The sequence below is a fragment of the Diachasma alloeum genome, unplaced genomic scaffold (genome assembly GCF_001412515.2).
Source record: "Diachasma alloeum isolate Michigan unplaced genomic scaffold, Dall2.0 Dall_scaffold_00374, whole genome shotgun sequence".
Taxonomy (NCBI): domain Eukaryota; kingdom Metazoa; phylum Arthropoda; class Insecta; order Hymenoptera; family Braconidae; genus Diachasma; species Diachasma alloeum.
In genome coordinates, this window is record NW_021680513.1 from 640,341 (window position 1) to 661,688 (window position 21,348).

At 36.9% G+C, this 21,348-nt stretch overlaps 1 protein-coding gene across 4 annotated transcripts in view; it reads left to right on the forward strand.

Moving 5' to 3' along the window:
• The window catches only part of LOC107041729 (protein abrupt), a 42,249-nt gene that overhangs the window by 13,493 nt on the left and 7,408 nt on the right, over positions 1-21,348 (forward strand). For all 4 annotated transcript variants that reach the window (XM_015262431.1, XM_015262430.1, XM_015262429.1 and 1 more), the window contains exons 4-7: positions 8,071-8,307; positions 10,932-11,132; positions 11,235-11,400; positions 12,035-12,088. In XM_015262431.1, coding sequence (XP_015117917.1) covers positions 8,071-8,307; positions 10,932-11,132; positions 11,235-11,400; positions 12,035-12,088 — 658 coding nt within the window. The remainder of the gene's footprint in view (positions 1-8,070; positions 8,308-10,931; positions 11,133-11,234; positions 11,401-12,034; positions 12,089-21,348) is intronic.

The window sequence follows — 21,348 nt, forward strand, 5'->3', positions numbered from 1 at the left end:
GAGAGAGAGAGAGAGAGAGAGAGAGAGAGAGAGAGAGTGAGAGAGAGAGCTTAACACAAATCATTAAATAGAAGTGTCGAGGGAAGGAAAAAAAATGGTTTTTTCGATTTGTGAGGAACTGAACGCTTGCGCAATAAAAACTATGAATCCCCGTGTTTGCCTGGCAATGTTGGATGGTTAACGCACCACTGCTCCATATTCTATATTTACGTGCGGGGTTGTTGGCACGTGGATCTCACTCGGACCATCATTGCACGCATTAGTTTAACGACTCGTTGCAAACATTCAAATTATTATGTTAATTGTAACCCAAACAAACTTGCTTACATGACGTTGTGTTTCACGAATTATTAAATTCTCTTCATCTTTCAACAAATGTGATACTGTTCAGGGTGAAAAATCCTCCTTTTGTCAGGGCCACAATTGAATGACAGATTTGAACAGATGTTCATTCAGTAGTAGAAACAAAATGCCCCGCAACTTTGGGACTAAATAAAGATGCATGGAGAAGAAATTGTATTAAAATTGATGACCCAAGAAGAATTTTTACAGAAACTCTAGTACATCCACAGAAATTTTGAATTTTTATTAAACTAAATGCTCCATTTCAAAATTTTCTATTCAGTTCAGCAAATGTTTTGTTGGTAATTAGTAAACTGATGTCTTTGCTTCAACGAAAATACTTCGATTACATGAAATGAATGGGTCATTAAATTCAAATAAATCAATGAGAATGAAATGAAAGATTTATTCGATCCAAATAAAGAATTACACGATGATTTCATTTCTGACTTGAAAAGTCTTCATTCGGATCAAAGAAACTCTGTTTAGGGGAGGCTGGGGCAATATGAGGATTTTTTACTCTTGTTCAAAAGTTGATAACTCAGAAACTAATTTATCAATTGAATTCCCCTTATTCTCGGTAGCCAATTGACTATTCGCCAATTTGCAATAAACATCTCGGAATCGAAGGGAGTGAGTAAATTTTTTGGTAAGAGCTTTTTTGTAGCCCTCAAGTCGCTTTACAAAAAACGTCATCACGATAATTTCATTATCTCCCTCAGATTCGGTGATATTCCCAAAACACCAATCTGACTTTATTTTTGAAGGAAAAAATTTGTCCCATTTCATTAATAATTTAAGGGTTGTCAAAATTGTTTTAATATTCGAATGTGTCCATATTGCCCCACTATTTCCTATATTAAAAAAATTATTCATTTGATTAAAAAAAAATTCATCAAATTCAAATAAACCATTTATCTGAGTATAAAAAATGCAATAAGTCTAGTAAGAAACAATATTGTAGATAAAAATTCGACAAAAATGTTGTAATTCTCATTAAATTCCTGAAAGGTCAACCAGCGGTCGGTCAACAATCATTACATTTGTCATATTTTGTAATATTATTAGAATTTTTGTACCTTTCTATCACTATAGTTTTCTTATCTCGATTGAAATTTAAAAATAATAAAACAATTCATAATTAAAATTTTCTATTAACTATTGAGTAAATACTTCTAAATTTCATAAAAGGATTTTTCGATTAGACATGTAAGGGTCGAACTTCTGACACGATTACTGGTTGATAGATTATTTCCGAATTTGAATATTCGATTGATGATTAATTTGATCATTGAAAGTTGCTGGGTAATATTATCAGTTAACATAAGTTAAATTTAACTTATTTTGAAATTGATGATTGTTTGATGAAATTTTTTCCTAGAAGACATCCTGAATATTCCTACCCCTTACGCTTATCATATCAAAATTTCTATTGCCAAGACATCTCAGACAATTGATTCCTCACCGTTCAGTCTCCAAGCACAGTTTTTCCTCTCTGTACACTCGACATCATGAAATACCCACCTAAAAATAAAATCGGCCACCTCGAAGGCCCACACTCTAACAAACTATTCCCCCCTGGGTGAATAATAAATTGTATACCCGTCGCAGTTGTGCTTGTCGCGGCATTAATGTGCGAAGCCAAGAGAGATGACAAAATAAAAAAGACAGCTGTAAAATAAAAGTAAAAAAGGAGAGAAATAAAGATGGAAAGGTGGAGAGAAAAATAAGAGAATGATGACGGAGGAGGAGAGAGGAGGAGGAGGAGGCTTGCAGAGGAGAACGACAGGGGAATTATGTTGTGTGTGTGGTTGACCACGCTCTCAGTGTTACTATATATGTTAGGATGTAATTCAAGAATTCAACTATCCAATCAGCGCGACAGAGTTGCCTCTCAAATACTTTGAGCTCCTGAGTTTTAGTGAAATGTGTGCAGGAGTGGGAGGAAACTCTGCCGGTTTCAAACACAGAACTTGTCTGATGACTAGAAGAAAGACAGAGAGAGAGAGAGAGAAAGAGCCTGAGAGTGAGCCGGTGGAGGAGGAGGAGGGAGTTGAATTTACCCAAAAGCCGATCGTTAAAAAATGGGAAAATAGAGTGGGGATACAATAAAAACTCAACTCATGAAATAAAATTGGAAGGAGAGTATTATTTATTCGAAAATGTATATTTAATAACACGTCAATCTCAAATTGAAGCAATGGAAAATTACCTCGGTATTACCGCATGGATAAATTATTTTTTAATGACACATATTCCAATGTTTTCTGTGAAAAACAATGTAAGAGTTACATATGAAAGAAAAATTGACATTTACTGAAAGCTATTTCAATTGTTGGATCCTACGTTTTCACACTGAGATGAATTGAATAAATGAATTCTGTTTCGAATTATATACAGGAGTATGACGAATTTTAACAGTGTAAATGATCGTCTCGTGGAGACCTTGTGTTGTACGCGACTTTTACCCAAGTCACATTATGCTCGTGCGTATTTTTATCAACGGAAGTGCGTAGTTGTTCGTCGCGCATTCCATTCGACAACGAGACTGGAGAGAATTCAGTTACAGGCACCCTCCCCTTCCTCCCCCTTTCTCATTTCAATTTACGGGAAAACAACATGCTGGGACATTTTCAGTGGAGTCATTAAAATAGTCGCAAACGAGTCTATTAAAGTCTGAGACATGGATTTAAATAAAGAATTAGGGAAGATGGTGCAGTTTGTACACGTGAAACGATAAGGATATCAATTTTTGTCTAGGGGATGAGATAACTTCAATGTACGAATAATGTACTATTTTTTCTATCTGCACTGAGAGAGAAAGAACAAGTTCTCAGACAAGTATAAACGAAAAAAATGGCAAGTCGAAAATTACCCAAATAGAACTTTGTTTCATTTACAATAATCATTGCCCTGTCAACACTGAAATATTTCACTTAAAAGGCAGATCATTCACGCAAGATTGTGCATTTTCAGGGTGAAAACATGTCTATTGAACTGAAGTTAATCAAGGAATATTTTGTTCCAATGATTCATTTCTTATCTTTGAGTATTTGATAGTCGAAACGAAGAACTAATCTCCCTTGTTTTGCATAAAAAGACTATTTTTTGAGAAACAAATACACTGGGAGAAAAATAAATTTCTAGAATCATGTTCATTCTTGTCGCAATCTTTTTCTTGATTGGATACCGAAAAGGCTTAAAAAATTGAGGCAAGTTGGATCCACCTGAGGTGGGATCAGAAATGCATCTGTCTGTGGTCAAGTTCGACTGATCAAAACCTGACGAAAAACCGATCCAGTGTTTCTGAGGTCAGGCAGCTTGTAATCACTTTGATCAGATTCGGATTTGGTCACTCTGATTTCAATTTGAGCAGAGTACCCTGAAATGAATCTGATCAGATTCGAATTCCATCACCCTGAAGTTAATTTGAGCAGGGCATCCTGAAATAAACAATATCATATTGGGATTTCATCACCCTGATCTCAATCCGAATGCCGCGTCAGCCGCTTGAAGGCTCAAACGAAGCAAGGATCGGGTATTTTAAAATTCACAAGAGTTAGATGTTTAAAGGTCCGAAGTCTTAAGGGTTGAATGTCTCAAGGGTCTAACAATTCAAGGCTCAAATATCTTGTTTGAAGGGTCAGGCAATATAAAGATCAGATGTTTCAAAGATGAAATGTCTTCGAGGTCAGCCGTATCAAGGGTCAAATGTCATAAATGTCAAACTTCATAAGAGTCAGCTGTTTCAAGGCTCAAAAGTCTTAAGGATCAGAAATCATAAGAGTCGAATGTGAAGGGGAAGGTGGGTGAAGGAGGAAAACGATAACGGGAGGGGGGGGGAGTGCTGGATAAATTCACCCCGACTATCAGAAGTCTATATAGAAATTGTTTATTGTCAGCAATAGTGAAGAAATAATATTTGAAGATGATACATGCAAACGAATATCATATTAACAATACGAGATTCACAATGCAAGATTAGGGCATTAATCCAGTGGTTAGAGTGTAGGTTTAGCAATCGTAAGATGTCGAATTCGAAACCCGTCGTGGGCGGAATAATTTGTGATAACAAAATCGGCTTTTTCCGCGATAAATGTATTGCGGGATGACCAATAAGGTCACAACGGATCATAAAAATGATTTGTCAACATTTTATTATCAATTTTTTGTTAATGATTATTAGTAATAAAACTGGACGCGTTCCTCCAGTCCGGATCTATCGGCCTTGATCAGGTTCGGGTCCGCCAGTTCTGATCAAATTTGGATCTACAGTGGCGCTATATTTTTCATCAGGACCTGATCAATTCGTATCATCACAATCGGAACCGACATCAGGGCTGACCTGATCAAATCCTGATTTAAGCCTGATCGAAATTTCCACTCGGGTAATTCATGTGACAAGAACGAATTGTTTTTCGAATGACTCATTCCAGTTTATTACAATCAATGCTCGAGATTGTAAAAAGCTGGTCAACTAAATAAACCGATAAACTGGTCAACTAAATGGCTCGATTTGCCACAATCTTCGGTGGAAGATTTATGGCAAGAATATTTTTGCTCCTAGAATAGTCTATTGTGCATCAAGTACGGAAAGTCATGTTTTCCGCGCCCGAGGTGCATAATGTACTATTTTAGGCACGCTTCGTGTGTCTAGAACGTCCCTTTTCGGCACAAGGTGAACGTAGCAGCGATGTCCAAGTAGTACATTTCGATACGAGTGCGGAAAAGTGTTTTCCACACTCGTGGGAGGTTCCTCCACCTCGTGGAAGGTTTGTAGCACGAGCCGAAGGCGCGTGATATAATCCCAGGAGCCAAAAAACACTTCCCATGAATATCGAACGATATTTTTCATTACAATGTGTGGAAAAGGGACATTTTAAGCACACGAAGCGTGCCTAAAAAGTGACTTTTTCACACAGCGTGATGCAAGTATACTATTTTGTCTATGTATGTATGGTAGTATGGAAACACGAATAGGTAGTGATAGAAATGACGCTTCTTGTTTGCACTGAAGATAATAATGTTTGGAACTACTGTAGTAGATTTCTAACCTAGGGAGGTGAAACAAAGGAGTCGTGAGCACCTGCAGAATTGCAACTCGAACAGAAGGCGAGGGTACATCTCCTCTATTTCACCTCCTGTGGCTCGAACTGCATTTTTCGCTTTGGCGTAGGCTCAAAGTTAGATTTTCCTCCCGCGAGGTGAAAAAGAAATCTGCACTTTGCGCCCGCCGAGGCAAAAAATATATTTTTTGGAACTAAAATTTTTAGTTTAGGAGACTCATAAAATTTTCCGTAGATTTTTTTATTCTTGATAATTTTCTGTTGGAGAATACTTTTTTTTCTCTCAGTGTATGAATGATCTATCCTTTTTTTATGTACACAACCCCCAGAATGGGATTATTTCATCCCTCGGCATAAAGGGGAAAAATAAGAGTTGATTATATTATTCAATTTCACTCTTCAATCTCAATATTGAGAATCTTTTAGAGATGCAGTGATACAATGGGTGTTGTATTGTCGTACGTTGGCACGAAACAGCGAATAGAGCCATGACTACAAAAGGGGGAGAGTCGCTTAACCGGATCAGAAACCATGCAGTCGTATTTCCTATCTACTTTTCTACTTAACGTACTAGTTGGGGTGCTTCTCGCCAAGACGTTTATGCATACACCTAGTAACGCATTCAGATGGAAATAAAAGTTGTCTGAAAAATGAATGTTGAAGAGTTCGTTTGGGGGGAGGGGGAACTATTGAATAAATATGTTAGTCCATTGCTCAGACGCCTTCGCAATGGATTATACATATAGCTATAATTACCAGGAGAATCGAGTTGTGGGACACCCACGGGGCCTCGGTATATACCAACTTCACTTCTGGATTAATATTATTAACCGCAGCTACCTCTAATGCCTCATGTCAGTTGTACCAGCTTTCTAACGGTAATCGGGCTCCTCCTCGAGGCTTTAGAATCATATTGTGAAATATTTTTCTTAGTCCCAAGTAATTTAGTTATTAAGGATGTTTATCCATTTTCTGGAACTCTTTTTTTTTCGAGGAAAATTCTGTAATTTTTTAGACTGATGGGAAAACATATGAATCCAACATTTCTGATGAACAAGATTAGTAGCAGTGAATTTGATGAAACCAAATGGAAAAAAATTTTCTTGTGCTAGGAAAGGAGACGGGCTTCACGCACGCATGATTGGCTACTCATTTCTGCATATTATTTTTGATCGTTATGTATCCATTTATTCATTAAAAAGGAATTAATGTCTGCTTTTATTATGTTCAGATTTTAGAAAAATTTCGAGAAAATGGTCTTTAAAAATGTTTACGACGAAAAATTCACATTGTTTATAAAATCAGGTGCAAGTGTTGTCCAAGTGTGAAAATGTGAGCTTTTGTGAAGAACTGTTCATCAATTTTCATGTCAATCCCCTATTAAAAAATGGGTGAAATATTTTCAGTCAGCATTCTATTTCGCTAAGCCTATGCTAAACTTAGAAATGTTCTAAGTTTATCTTATTTTATGAATAACAAATACTTATTTATATATAAAATGTATAAAATAATAATACTAATAATACTAATAATACTAAATATATTAATAATAATAATAAAATTTCTGTATCATATATATATATAATATGATACATAGATTTATATTATATGTAAATAAGTATTTTTTATTCATCCGTGAAGATAAACCTGAAATATTCTTATGTCTAGCATATGCTTGGCGAAATAGATTGCTGACCAAAAATGTTTCACCAATTTTTTAATAGAGGACACGGACTCTTATGGGATTTATTTTCAAATTGATAATTGTCTCACTGGAAGATTTAAACGACAAGAATACAAGTAGAACACAATTTACTGAATTAAAGTAGCTCTACCCTTTCGACCTGCTGTGTTACAGATTTCGATATTTTTAGTTCTTGAATTCTCCAACCAACTTACATGAGAAAAATTTGAAAAAATTCGCAAGCAATTTTGTTGAATCCCAATTTTTGAGAATTTTTTCTCTAAAAAACCAAAACGGTCATTAAATTGAGAAAAGAATTACGATTTCGAATCTCATCGAATTCTTGTAATTCTTCGCAGATTTTAATAATTTTTAAAATTATCGTTACAGTGGCGCCCTTAAGGATGTTCTACACCCTTTCTGCCAAAATTCACGTTTTTTTAATTTTTCTGGCAAACTTATGATGGTAACGTTTTTGCGTTTTGTCATTATTTAATGACTGACGAAATTTTAAGATGGTGCGAACATTTTCCTGCGTTTTCTTTAAACTTTAAAAAAAAAATCACAAAACTGTAGAAAAAACGCATGAAAATTATCGCACCACTACGCAACTTCGTGAGCCATTAAAGAATGACAAACCACCAAATTGTTATATTTTTTCACGTCACTCCCATCGATAATTTGCCAGAAAAATGAAAACAACGTCAATTTTGGCTAAAAGGGTGTCGAACATCCTTAAAACCGAGGTACTCAGGCGAATAATGCAGATATTTGAAACTTTAATTTTCATATTACCTCATGCTAGCGCCTACAGTTGGTGTAGATTGTTTATTTAATTTCTGATCAATCAACACGGGTTGGTGGATTAAAATTTTCATCATCATGAAGGAGATAACTCCGAGTCAATTTTCAACCGCTATTTTTACTTTAATAACCGAGGCAATTCTCAATGTCTATTTTTACTTTGATTGCTTTCAGGCCAATCCCTGTCAGCATCCAATCGTCATTCTCAGAGATGTCGCGTCGTCGGATATGGAGTCTCTATTGAGGTTCATGTATCACGGTGAAGTGCATGTTGGCCAAGAGCAGCTTGCGGCGTTTCTCAAAACAGCTCAGATGCTTCAGGTCAGAGGTCTTGCTGATGTCAACAGCAGTACAGCAGGAACTAAAGTACCACCACCTACTGGATCTGCGGGACGGGACAATGCTTCACCGGTAAAGAATTGGAAAATTCAAACTATTCGATATTGCACATTTTTTTTACTAGTGTGTTTGGTCGCCCGCCTTACGGCAGTCCAATTTTTTCCATCTTGAAACCGACATTAGATAACTTATGTTAGAAAATTCTCGAATATTCTGAAATATTGTCGAAGCACCTAAACAGTGCATCGGTGATGAAAGGGTAAGTACGTAAACTCTCAAATCGAGAAAGTTTTACGATAAACTCGCGGTAAAATTAATGTAAAAATTCCCTCCGAGAAAACTGCTGCACAGCTCTGGATTTTTTTAAAAATTTTCTATACCCTTCCATGATTATCCGAAGCGTTACCTTCTGGATTTATCGAAAAATTTCTGAAGATTGCTAAAAACTTGCAGTCTTCTGGCACATTCTGCGTCGGAAAATAGCAAAGTTTCCAGACGATTCGTTAGTATTCTAAAGGATCCTTTCTAGAACCTTCCATGAATTTTCGGAGAAACGGACATTTCAAATTATATGGAGTCATATTGTGAAATTACCCTTATGAAGAGGGAGTTTAGAAAAAAACGTTAGGGGACTTTTCTTGTGCCTAATTTCATCTCTCTATTTTTAAATATTATAAAAATCTAAATCGACTTCTGACGATAAAAATTTGGTACTCGAAATTAAGACTCCAAAATTAAGGATCACAAAATAAGGGTCACGAACATCAATGTAAGGGTCAAGAGAGTCAGAATAGGAATCACGGGGGTCAAAATAAGGGTCATTAGGGTCATAAGAGACAGAATAAAGGTCACGAGGATCAGAATAAGGGTCACAGTGGTTAGATTAAGGGTCATGACAGTCAGAATGAGAGTCACGAGGGTCAAAATATGGATCACAAGGGTTATTAGGTGGGTCAGATTGAGGATCCAAATAACGCTCATAAGGGTCAGATTAAGGATCCAAATAAAGGTCATGTGGTCAGAAACTAAAAGTTAAAATAAGGGTCTCAATATATCTCTCCACATTATAAAAATCCAAATCGATTTCTGGTGTTTAAAATTTCGGTCACAAGGGTCAGATTAGGAGTCTAAATAAGGGTCTCAATATAATGAGGGTCAGAATACGGATCATGCCGGTCATATGGGGATCATGTGTGAGTTATATGGGGGTTGGCGAGCGGAGCGAGCAGGGGCGTAGTCCCCTAGTGCTCTATAAGAAAAAATTTCTCAATGTTTTCTCTTAAAACCAATAGTGATTTAGATAACCTCAAAATTACTACATGTGTCAAATTTAACCTTTCATGCTCTTGAGCATCTTCATGTTAAGAAGAGATAGATGAGACATAAACATAGAACAAAATTCATCTGTTGTTCTCGATTGTAACATCACACTTCATTTCATCATTATAATAAAAATAATCATTCCATCAGTGATTAGTTGATGCTTATTTGTTTATCGTTCTTGGAAACCCGCATATCAAAGGAGATCAGACTATCACAAAAATAAATCTTAAAATTAAAATTAGAGCAGAACAGTTTCAGATACCAATTCATATCTTTAAATGCGAAATTATTTTCATGAGGTGTGAGATTGGAAACAAGTGATAAGAGACTTTTTATGGGTAATTTCCTGCTCTATAAAAAAGGTCTTCTGATGTTTTCTCCTGAAACGAATAGTTTTTGGGATAGGCATGAAATTACCAAAAGTATCAAATTTACCTTTTCATTGCTCATGGTAAGCCGCCAACCATGATATAAACATAGAACAAAGTTCGTCTAATGTTTTCGATTGTCACATTCCACTTCATTACGTCATTATAACAAAAATCATTATTCCGTCAGTGATTAATTTATTTCTACTTGTTTATTGTTTTTGGGAACCGTGATCTGAAGGGAGAACAAACGATTACGTAAAAATAAATTTTAAATTTAGAATTTGAGCGGGACAGTTTTAGATACCAATTCATATCTGTGAATGGAAAATTACTCCCATGAGTAGTGAATTTAAGAGAAAGTATTAGTAGACTTTTTTATTTGTAAATTGTTGTTTTACAAAAAAGACCATGTGACGTTTTGTTTTAAAATCAATAGTTGTTGAGGTTCGTAGGACATTACTAGAAGTAAGAAAAGAAAGAAAAAAAGGTCACCTGATGTTTTCGACTGTAACATTACACTTGACTACATCATTATAACAAAAATTCCGTCAGTGATTAATTGATTTTTATTTGTTCATTGTTCTTGGAAACCCTGATATGAAGATAGAATAGACGATTACATAAAGCTATATCTTAAAATTAGAATTTGAACATAACAGTTTTAGATACGAATTCATATTTTTGAGTGCAAAATAACTCCCATGAGAAGTGAGTTTAGAAGAAAGTATTACAAGTCTTTTTTGTACATACTTTCTGTTAAAATCAGACAGCAAAAGTGCACCTCATGTTTTCGATTGCATCATTACACTTCACTCCACCATTATACCAAAAATAATTACCCCATCAGTGATTAATTTATTCTCATTTGCTTATTATTCTTGAAAGCCCTTACCTCGATTGACATAATGAAATTCCTCAGCTTACAGAATGACAGAATTAGCTCTTAATCATAGCTAAAAAATTATGTTATATATATTGATGTTTCCCCTGATTCTGAATTAGGTGACGTCAAGGAATCCATGGCACGAAGGTACGAGAGATCCAACCGATAGTGGCCTGAGTCCTCCATCCGAGAAAAGACCGAGAAGTTACTCACCTCCAGTTGGTAATCACCACGAGCCCAAAGCCGATCTTCAAGAGTCACTCCTTGGGCAGGCCCTCGAGGGGGGACCCACGATACATACTCCAGCAAATAATGTTCAGGTGAATTAATTAATCCAATCTTGAAACGAGTTATTCATATTAAAACACCGGATTAATTCAATCGATTTTCAATAAAAATTCACAATCAATGATTTTTCACAGGCACAATCAACCGGCGACGACTCAAATTCTATGTCCGACAACGACGAGGAGATGTCAAACAACGATAGTATTTTAAATTCGGTGAAGACCGAGCCAAACGACATACTCAATGACTCAATGGAACACCATCGTAACTCCTTCCCAGCAGCACTCCTAGGTCTTCAGGGTGAGTAATCAACCCCCTACCAACACAAAATTTTAGTAGCGAATCGGTAAAACGGTTTAAGTCGATTTTGACAATTGGTCAGTCTCGAGAAAAAAAATAATAAAATTTGGGTGTTTTCATAACCCCTTTAGCTATAACCTCCGAGGTTACCCCACTCTCAATTAGGGAAATTACCATGGCACCCAGAAAAATAATGAACTATTGAGGAATTAATCAGAAAAAAGAAAATATTCATAAGAAAGTTACTTGAACAAATCATTCGGAAAATTATGAGTCTCGGGGCAATTAGGGTCTCACGCGCAGGCGCGTGATTCGACTGTCAGTGGGAATCATGCGAAAGGTATGGGTTGGACCATGGAACAGAGAGAGAGAGAAAACACTAGACAGGTTTACCAACTCGAGACGCATTTTAGTATTATTTCAATAATTAGAATAACATCCAATAAAAATTATTTGACACCCGTAGGTGATGAGAAAAAAATCAATCCATCTGATAAATAAAATCAATATTCAAAAAATGTTCAAATGCACACCTAAGGGTGTTTCACCTTAAGTTGACTCATACCGTTTTACCGCTTCGCTACTGATTTCCCTCTCCGTCAAACCCCATAGACTCATGATCATAATTTCACAGGATTGATGCCAGGTCCCTCAGGAATTCACGCAGCGAATCAGGATCCAAATTACGGTAAGTCCTCCAGTCACCTAAAATTCTCAATTTACAATAGAGCAAACAAAATCAATTTTAAAAACCCCAGAGACAATCAAAAAAATTGATAATTTCATTTAACGATCGTAGTCCCAAACTAGTAATTTTCCCTGTCGTTCCTACGACTCTGATTCTCTCGTTGTTTGCGCTGAATGCATGGAACTCTCGTACCTCTCATAAATCACCAAAAAATCCCCCTCCCCTCCTGGCCTTTACACCAATTTATCACGATAACAAAACTCCCCTGAATAACCAAGAAAAAAAACCTAAACAAAAAGTAAACCAAAATTGATAGAAAGAAAAGGGTGAGTAAAAAATCGCGTTTGGATTGTTGACTAACTTAACCATTCACACCCAAGCGAAATCCTGCCTTGAAAAATCAAAATCAGATAGAGAGGCAAAGACAATAAGTGTGTGACGAGGAAGACCCTAGAAGGAATTGTGGAATTGGCTCTCAGTCATCATTGAAGATATTGCATTAAAGACAAAAAAAACCCCACTCGAAAAACTAATCGAGGAAAAACAGTATCAAACAAAGAATTCGTTAACGTAAAAACGTGATGAAAAGTGAGGGCTAGTGTTTAAGGGATTGAGATTCAGAGGTGACCAAAGTGGACTGAAATTGGCTGGTGGTTCCAGGGCGGTGGCAGCCCTCTGATGACGGGGGATCGAGTGGCTGGCAACCTGGTGGCTCGTCAACAATAAACGACAGTGTCAATCGTGGATGTAGCATCAACAAGCAATTCACCGATGAGATCACCATTCAGCAACATTCACGAAATGATAAGCGTCTTACCACCAGCCAGTCATCCTCATCATCAGCCCAGCAGTTACTCAACACGATCAATCCCATGAGCCTGAACAGCGATCAATTATCGGTGATGCATCAAAAATTGCAGAACAATCTTCAGAGTTTACAAGTCACATCCAGTGCTAAATATCTGCAATCGTGCGATCCCTTTCAACATCATCAAAGCGCTGATTTAACCCTCACTGGCAAGCCAAAGTGTCCAGAGTGTGGCAAAATCTACTCAAACAACTCAAATCTCAAACAGCACATTGTCAATGTTCATACAGTGCAGACGCAGTATCTGGCCTGTCACATATGTCACAAGCAATTCAAAACGAAGCAGTATCTCCAGATACACCTGCTGTCGATGCATAATATAAGAAAGCGAAAGAAATATCCGGTTTATCAGGTGCCTGGTGGTACGCCTGCGCATCATGATCAGAGACTGACGACAAGTGCGCAGATGAATTTGCCACAGCAGCATCAGTATGGAAGTGTTGAAGGGTGGAGCGATGACAAAAATTGATTAGAATTCCCTTGGACTAATTGAACGACAAAAAAGGCCCCCGAAAAGACTGCTATATGATAGCCCACGTGCATTTAACTCAGATACACTACATCCTCCCTTCCACGAAGAATCGTCTCTTCAATTATTTTTAATAAAATACTGATTCAGGGAGGAACACCTCGTACTATCAGCCATCGCTTCAATAATTCATTAGTAAAAATGCTTGCCGAGGGCAATTACGATGGAAATTAAACCGACATCATTAGTCTTCAGCATGAAACTCCATTTCTTTTCAGAAAGAACATGAGACACTTTATTTCACCTCCTAGTTTTATATACCTGGCAGTTACGAAAGGGGCAATCGATACTCTATGGGCATTAACCCTGCAAACAAAAAAAAACAGCCTTTTGCGTTTCTCAGTTGTATTACGTTCCTTTTTTACGTAGGGACCCTGGGCAAAACAAACCCTAGCGGCTTATCCAATTTCACTGTGTTTCCACGAATCTCTTCCATCTATCCCGTGCGACTCAACCCCAAACTCGATTCTCGTCCGACGTAACGGTAATGGAAGCACAGACGCCCATTTCTTCCTCCCCCACCCTCGTTCATCCCATCCCTTCACCTCCAGTTCTGACCCTCTGTCTCTTTTCTTCGAGCCCTGAGCACTTATCTGACCCACACAATTACCCAGACCTCTTTCCCTCCCTCTCTTTCTTATTCTCTATTTATTTTTTCAAAGTTGATGGTTTTTTTCTCAATACAATTTTGGTGCAGATTTCGTTTCAACTTAAGTGGACCTCCCCTCCCTTCATTTTTCCTTACTTCAACCATGTTTTTTTTCGGAAACGTTCAATGAGAAAAACGTGACTTTGGATCAGGTCGAGAGGGTGCGCCAGATTAGGAACCATCTATCACTCTGGGATAGGATCGTGATAAGGCGGGACTTTGGTTATACCCTTGCGATTCTCATCGATCTGGCTACACCCCCTTAACTTCACTCGCCCCCCCCCCCCTATTCTCAGCATTTATTCCGATTTCTCAAAAGTACGGGAGAAGGGCTTGTTGTTGGGTGAATATAAATATTATATGAAAAAAAATATTGACGTGCGTCGAAACACGTGCAAATATCACCTGTTATGAGAGGCGTGAGGGTGAGAGGGGAAGAAAAAAAAGAAAATCTGGGAATTCCGTTGGTTCCCATCATTTGTATTGTGCAGATAGGGGAGGGGATTCTAGGGGGTTGTCTGCCAGCCGTGTCCAAATTTAACGCATGCAGCGTGGAAAATCCAGCTCCCACGAAAAAAGATTGATTAAGCTTCGTCTCCCTTTTCTCCCTCGAGTGAATCCCCATGGGGCTGTACCTAACCCATATTAAAAACGTGACCAGACATAGAAGATGATTCGTAATGGTGTCCCTTGAATCTCAATGTCTGGAATACTCAAAATTTCCATTTCATCCCTTCACAATATTTTCAAATAAAATGAGAATTGATTACTGAAGCGAAAGTAGACTGTTAGAAAAAAAAATGGAATTTCATGGAGATTTAGGGAGAAAGAACCATCATTTCAGATTTCACTGAAAATTTGGAATTCCATAAAATATTAAAATTTTGCAATTTCATTCAAACTCCTACACATTCTCCAAAACAGATTTCCAAATAAAATTCATCTTGGTCGCTACTTCCCCCTGATTCCTATTTAAAATTTCTATTTTATCCCTTCACAATATTTTTAAATAAAATGAGAATTGATTTTGGACACGTAAGCACATCGCTAGAAAAAAATTGAAATTTCATGGGGAGATCAGTAGTAATCCAAGAGAGTGACATTAAATTCGATTTAAGGGAGAGAAAGTAGTAAAACTTCGAATTTTGCTGAAAATTTAATGAAATTCCAAATTTTTAAATAGCAGGGAGATGAGAATTCGCCAATTTACTTGAATTTTCAAGTAAAAGATGAATATTCTGTACCAAATAAGACTGAATTATTCATTGTTGCAAGATTCAAAACCACATTTATTTGAAATTACACTTTCCATTGATTTTTCCATGAGTTTTTCAAGTTTTAATGATGAAATTCCTTGAAATTCCAGTAAAACTATAATGTGTTGAAAATTTCCAAGATGTTTACTGAAAATTTTAGCTAACAATTTTTAATAGTGTAGCATTTCACTGAAAATTCAAAACATAAATATTTTCAATTGATTTACCTGAATTTTCCTGCTTCCTGCTCATTTTCATGGGATAATTACACTGAAATTTACAATTTTGATTGATTTTTTCATCGAATTGTAAACTTTCGATGACGAAATTCGTTGAAATTTCAGTGGAACTATAACTTGATAAAATTTCCAAGTGTTTCATCACAAATTTTCAACAGTCTAGAACTTCTCTCCCAGAACTTAGGATGAAGTTTAAGCCATCAAACAAATGGTAGAATGAAGTAAAAACTAGTAAAAAAAAAAAAGGAATACAGAGAATATCCCCAGAGGGTTCCTCAAGACATCGATCGATCCTCCAGCAATTTCGCGGACATGTTCGCATTGATCTGACATTCCCCCCTTTTGCCACCTCTATTTGGCCACCCCATCATCCCCCAGCTCCTCAGGCTTTTTCGGTGAGATAACCCGCCCATCACCACCCATCCACCCGCCACGTCCTACAAACTTTCCTCCAACCCTCATCTCTTCCGCCTTTCCTGAGTTATCCCCCCTCCTCCCTCCGCCTCGCCAACTCTATCCTTCCAACTTACTTTTCCTCGCTTTCTTCTTTCTTTCCTCTCCTCTTTTTTATCCGTACAAAACTATTCCACTGGTCATCAACGGGCGTGGCGCGATTTCGACTTTATCTTGAAGCATTAACGTCACTCAAACACTTCTCGTTCTTCTTTATATACTCTGTTCATAAATCGTGGGTGACAACTTCTCTGCACATGCATGCACCAATTCTTCTCAAATACGAATTCTCTCACCGTCTGATTAAATCGAGGAATCAAAAAGTTTAATTCAGTAGGAATGCGGTAAAATAAAATAATTTAATTCAATTTCAGAGAGAAATTATAAAATTTTCATAAGAACAATATAAGAAAGGTTAGGGCATATTGGAGAAATAATTACGACGTTGGTTAAATTGTCATAGTGCGACATTTCGCTAAATTATTTTATGTCGCGCCGTGCAATAAGTCGAGTTTATCGCACGCTGCGCTTCGCGCAGCTTGCTCAAAACTCGACTGCACGACTTGACATAAAATATTATAGAGCACTCGGTAATAAATTTCGTTTTCAACGAATGTGTGTACAGACCTCGCCTTCGGCTCGGCCTGTAAACTACACATTCGTTGAAAACGAAATTTGTGCCCTTGTACTCTAATGTACTAGCTTCGTCAGGATCTGGAAAACAAATTCCATGAGAACCTTTTGAATGTTTTTCAATAGACAATAATTCATAGAAACAATCAATAGTTTTATCCCTCCATACAACTTATTTTCTGAAGATTATTTTTGTAGAAATTACAAGGCTTGCGTTTTTCTTGTTTGAATTTTTCGTCGTCAGAAGAAAAAAAATAATTTTGAAAAATTTAGACTCAGGCACTTTGGCGGAGAATAATTCAATAGAATAAATTCAGTAGCGAAGTGGTAAAACGGTTTAAGTCGATTTTGACTATTTTTTGATTATTCGTCAGTTTTCAATGAATATCTCGAAATCTGAGACAGATAGCAAAATTTTTGGTATAACCTTTTCTGTAGAACACATTGAGAGCTAACAAAAAATATTTATGAAAATCTCACTCCCTTAGCTCCCTTAGATTTGCAGATATTCCTCAAAAACTTAGCTAAGAGCTAAGTCGACTTGAATTGTTTTACCACTTCTTTGCCCATGTGGTATTTGCACTTCTTGTGTGCAAGAACAGCGTAATTTTTCAATAAAAATCCAATAAACTGGTTTGCCGAATGCGAAAAAAGGAGCAATATCAAATCAAACAAATGAAATTTCTCCGAATGTGATATTATTCTTTTCTACAAAGGACTTCTATCAAAACCGGTATCTCATGCATACCGATATTTTTCTAATATTAGAATGGAATTGTTTCTTCTCGCTTCTCATAAATTCCCCATATTTTTGCCATTCCCTTCAAATTCCCAGACATTCTCCAAAACAGATCTCCAAATAAAATTCATCTTGGCCACCGCTTCCCCCTGATTCCTATTCACTCTAGATCCCCCCAAAGAATATTGAACACAATTTTACACATTCTATAACACCGGACATGACTAGTCTGACAATAGTATCTGCAACCAAACGTCGGTTAACATTCTTCGATCGATTCTCTAATTCTCCTCAGCCAATCAGACCGCGCTTCTGGGCTCTTCACTTTTACTAGAATGAGACGCAGTGAGAAATCGCGGGGGAAGGGGAGTACCACGGTGCCTCCGTGTCCATGCAAGGCAACTCACGGGGGATACTAATGGACGCTGTGCGCAATCATCACCCCACAAGAATCGCAATTTCCCAGACCAGACAATACTCCCTCCATCCTTCCCGAAATTCCTATCTCTCTCTCCTCCCCTCCCTCTTCCCCTCCCGGACATTAACATTTCCCGTGCCATGAGCATATTTTACCTCTCGATTATTCTTGTTCGTTCATTATTTTATTGAGCTCCATACACCGAGAAAAAAAATATTTTTGCCAAATATTCATTTACTTAATAGAAGTATTTATTTTTTCAATGCCGTATTTCTCCAGTCGAGTCATTCCCAGGCAATTCTCATTAGGTGTCAATTATGACAATTATATTGCTCTAGAAGATGATCATGTTAGTTGTAACCTCGAGTGACTCCCTCAATAATTATAAACATTAAAAAATTAATTCAGTAATGAAGCGGAGAACCAGTTAAACTCGACTTAGCTCTTCCCTGACTTTTCGAGGAATATCTCCGAATCTAAAAGAAGTAGCGAAATTTTTATTACAACAAAAATTTGCTATCTCCCTTAGGTTCCGAGATATTCATTAATAACTGACCAATAGGTTAAATCGACTTAAACCGGTTTACCGCTTGGCTACTGAATTGAAATTCTTCCATGTAGAAAATAAGAAATTTTGGGAAAAATAAATAATCATTGGATAATTCATCCACGGTCATGTTCAACATAGTCATTCTCTAGAGTAACATAATTGTCATAATTGAAATCTAACCAGGCTTGCCTGGAAGTGATTCGATTGGAGAAATAGTACACTGTTAAAAATTTTTTACTGAAATTTCCGTTAAGTCTTGTGAATTTCTAAGAAGTAACATTTCCACTGAAATTTCAAGGGATGTTGTCATTGAAAATTCATAATTTCATAGAAAAATCCGTGAGAACTGTAAAATTTCAGATTAATTATTCAGGGAAAATTAATGAAAAATCAGGAAAATTCAGAGAAATTTTTCCTTAAATTCCAGATTTCTCGGAAGTTTTAGGGCATTTCTTTAAAAAATCCTGGATTTCAAGAATTTTAAAGAAATTTCTTAAAAATTCAAGAGCATTTGGCAGTTAATATTAATTTTCACTTGAAAATTCATGTAAATTGTAAAATTTTCGTCTTCCTACGGTTAAAAAAATGGGATTTTACTTGAATTTTCAGAGAAACTTGAAATTTCATCAACTTTTTCTCCTTAAATCGAATTCAGGGTCTTTTTCCGGATAATTCAGCTAAATTTTTTTAACATTGTATTTCGAAAAAGTAAATGCTTCTCTAAAGTAAATGAATATTTGGGAAAACATTTTTTTTCTCAGTGTATGTAAGCCGAATGATACGAGTAACGGGGGTTGAATTTGAAAAATGAAACTCGATGTTTTCCAAGTGGAAAGTGGACTGGAGAGATTCGTAGAAAAGATAGTGACAACGAGGCGTACAAGGGGTGTCGATCAATACAGGAAGCTTCTTACGTAGTTTGCCCAGTAGGCCTTCTCCCACCCATTTCCAAACTATATATCATCGTGTCTATAAAAGACACAGGGCTGTCAATATCACGACCGCCAGGATAAAAAAGAATCCAAAAAACTAATGGGAACCAAAAACGAATCATCAAACAGCGAAAAACACTGCAGTAATCAAGCGAAACAGCCTTAAATGTCACAATGGAAATCACAATTATTTAAAAATTATAAAAAAAACACCATCCTACAACCGGGCATGCCCTGAGAGTACGAGAGTAGCGTGTGTCCTTGAATGTGTGTACGAATGACAATTCACTTATTTTAAACCAGAGAAATGAAAAAAAAAAAAAACAAGTAGACGAGTGAATGGCGAAAAAACTAGAGAAACAGAGTGGTGGGAAGTGATTAGATTGAATGAAACTGATGGGCACGTCCTGGTTGTAGGGACAGTGATGACTAAACGTGAGGATGTCATGGCTGGTGAGAATCCAACACAGAATCCAACACAGGCAGTGGACAGTTTCGCTAGGCTCTACACATCGCTACGTCACGATGATTCTCGACCTTTGTGTCGTTACTGCGGTAGAAGTTATTCATCACCAAGTAATTTACGACAGCATGTGAAAAATGTACATTCACAGTGGCCACCCCAGGACACGTGGCCGCAGTGCAATGTCTGTGGAAAGCGTTGCAAGACGAAACATTACCTGATTAATCATCAATTGCAGGCCCACGGAATACATCAGCGACCGAATATGAATAATCCGAATAATCATCATCAGTAGTCCAATGCCTTGTGATGCCCAATCACTGAATAATAAATTACAGACAGACAGAAAATAAATCCACACCACAATCTTTTATTTTTTCAAACGAGAGAGAATGAGAACACGTTGAGATGAGACAATTTGTTATTTAAAAAAAAAAAAAAAAAAAAAAAATTGCTAATAATTTTTTTTGGAAGAAAGGAAAAATGTATAATTGTAATAATTGTTGTTGTAAGAGTGAACGAAACGGAATTATTATGGATAAGTGCGTGGCCAAGAAGCAGTGGTAACAGGTTTTCATGTGGTGGTGGTTGCAGATGACGGGCATAAAGATGGAGAGAGTGCGGCTTACCACCACCACCAACGGGAGCCAGGGACAATAGTCAAAGAGGAGTACTTGGATCATGATGTCGCTGATTTCAATGGTCCTCCAGTATCACACGACCCTAAAACATACCCAGAGAATGATGGTAATGGAGACAACAGAAGTAATTTTCATGCACCACGGTATGGTTACACATGCCCAATATGCAATCGTGTGATTGTTAATATCGGTGATATGAGGGAACATCTGGATCGTCATTATCCGAGAGATTCGCCCATTTGTCCGATATTGTCGTGTCGTAAGAACTTTCTGCATCCAAACAGTGTTAGAAATCATATGAGAATTAAACATGGGGCTAAGTGGAAGGAGATTAAGGCACTCAGGTGGACATATGTGTAATTATATGGTTTATCATTTTTTATCTTCTGTCGATGCATTGGAAGAACGTGATGTCAATATGTGAAAAATTTTTGTAAGACGCACATGTACAGCCAAAGTTTTATTATTTCTTTTTTATTATCTTTTCGGCGTCACTCTGTACATAATAACAATTACGCCATCAGTATTTATGTTTGAATTCAAGTCCTGTAGAGAAATGAGGTGCAGGTGATCGATACATCAGATGCATTTCTTTGGATTAAGTGATTAAGTGCATAGATTTAACAATAAAAACATTGAGAAGACGAAGACGTTCCTCCTAGCTGAGTAAAGAGAATGCGAAAGGAGTACAACACTGGTATTTACTTTGAGAATGCATTTGTTTCAAGCTTTATTTTCTATGATTTTCAATTGAAACGAAAGATGTATAGTTGTAGTAGCGCTCAGGCTTATTTTTATACAGTTCCCATATGACGGAAAAACAGTCAGGTGTCCAGAGATGGTGCAGACACTTTGACACTCGATTTTATCAGATTCAATGGTACTAGTCT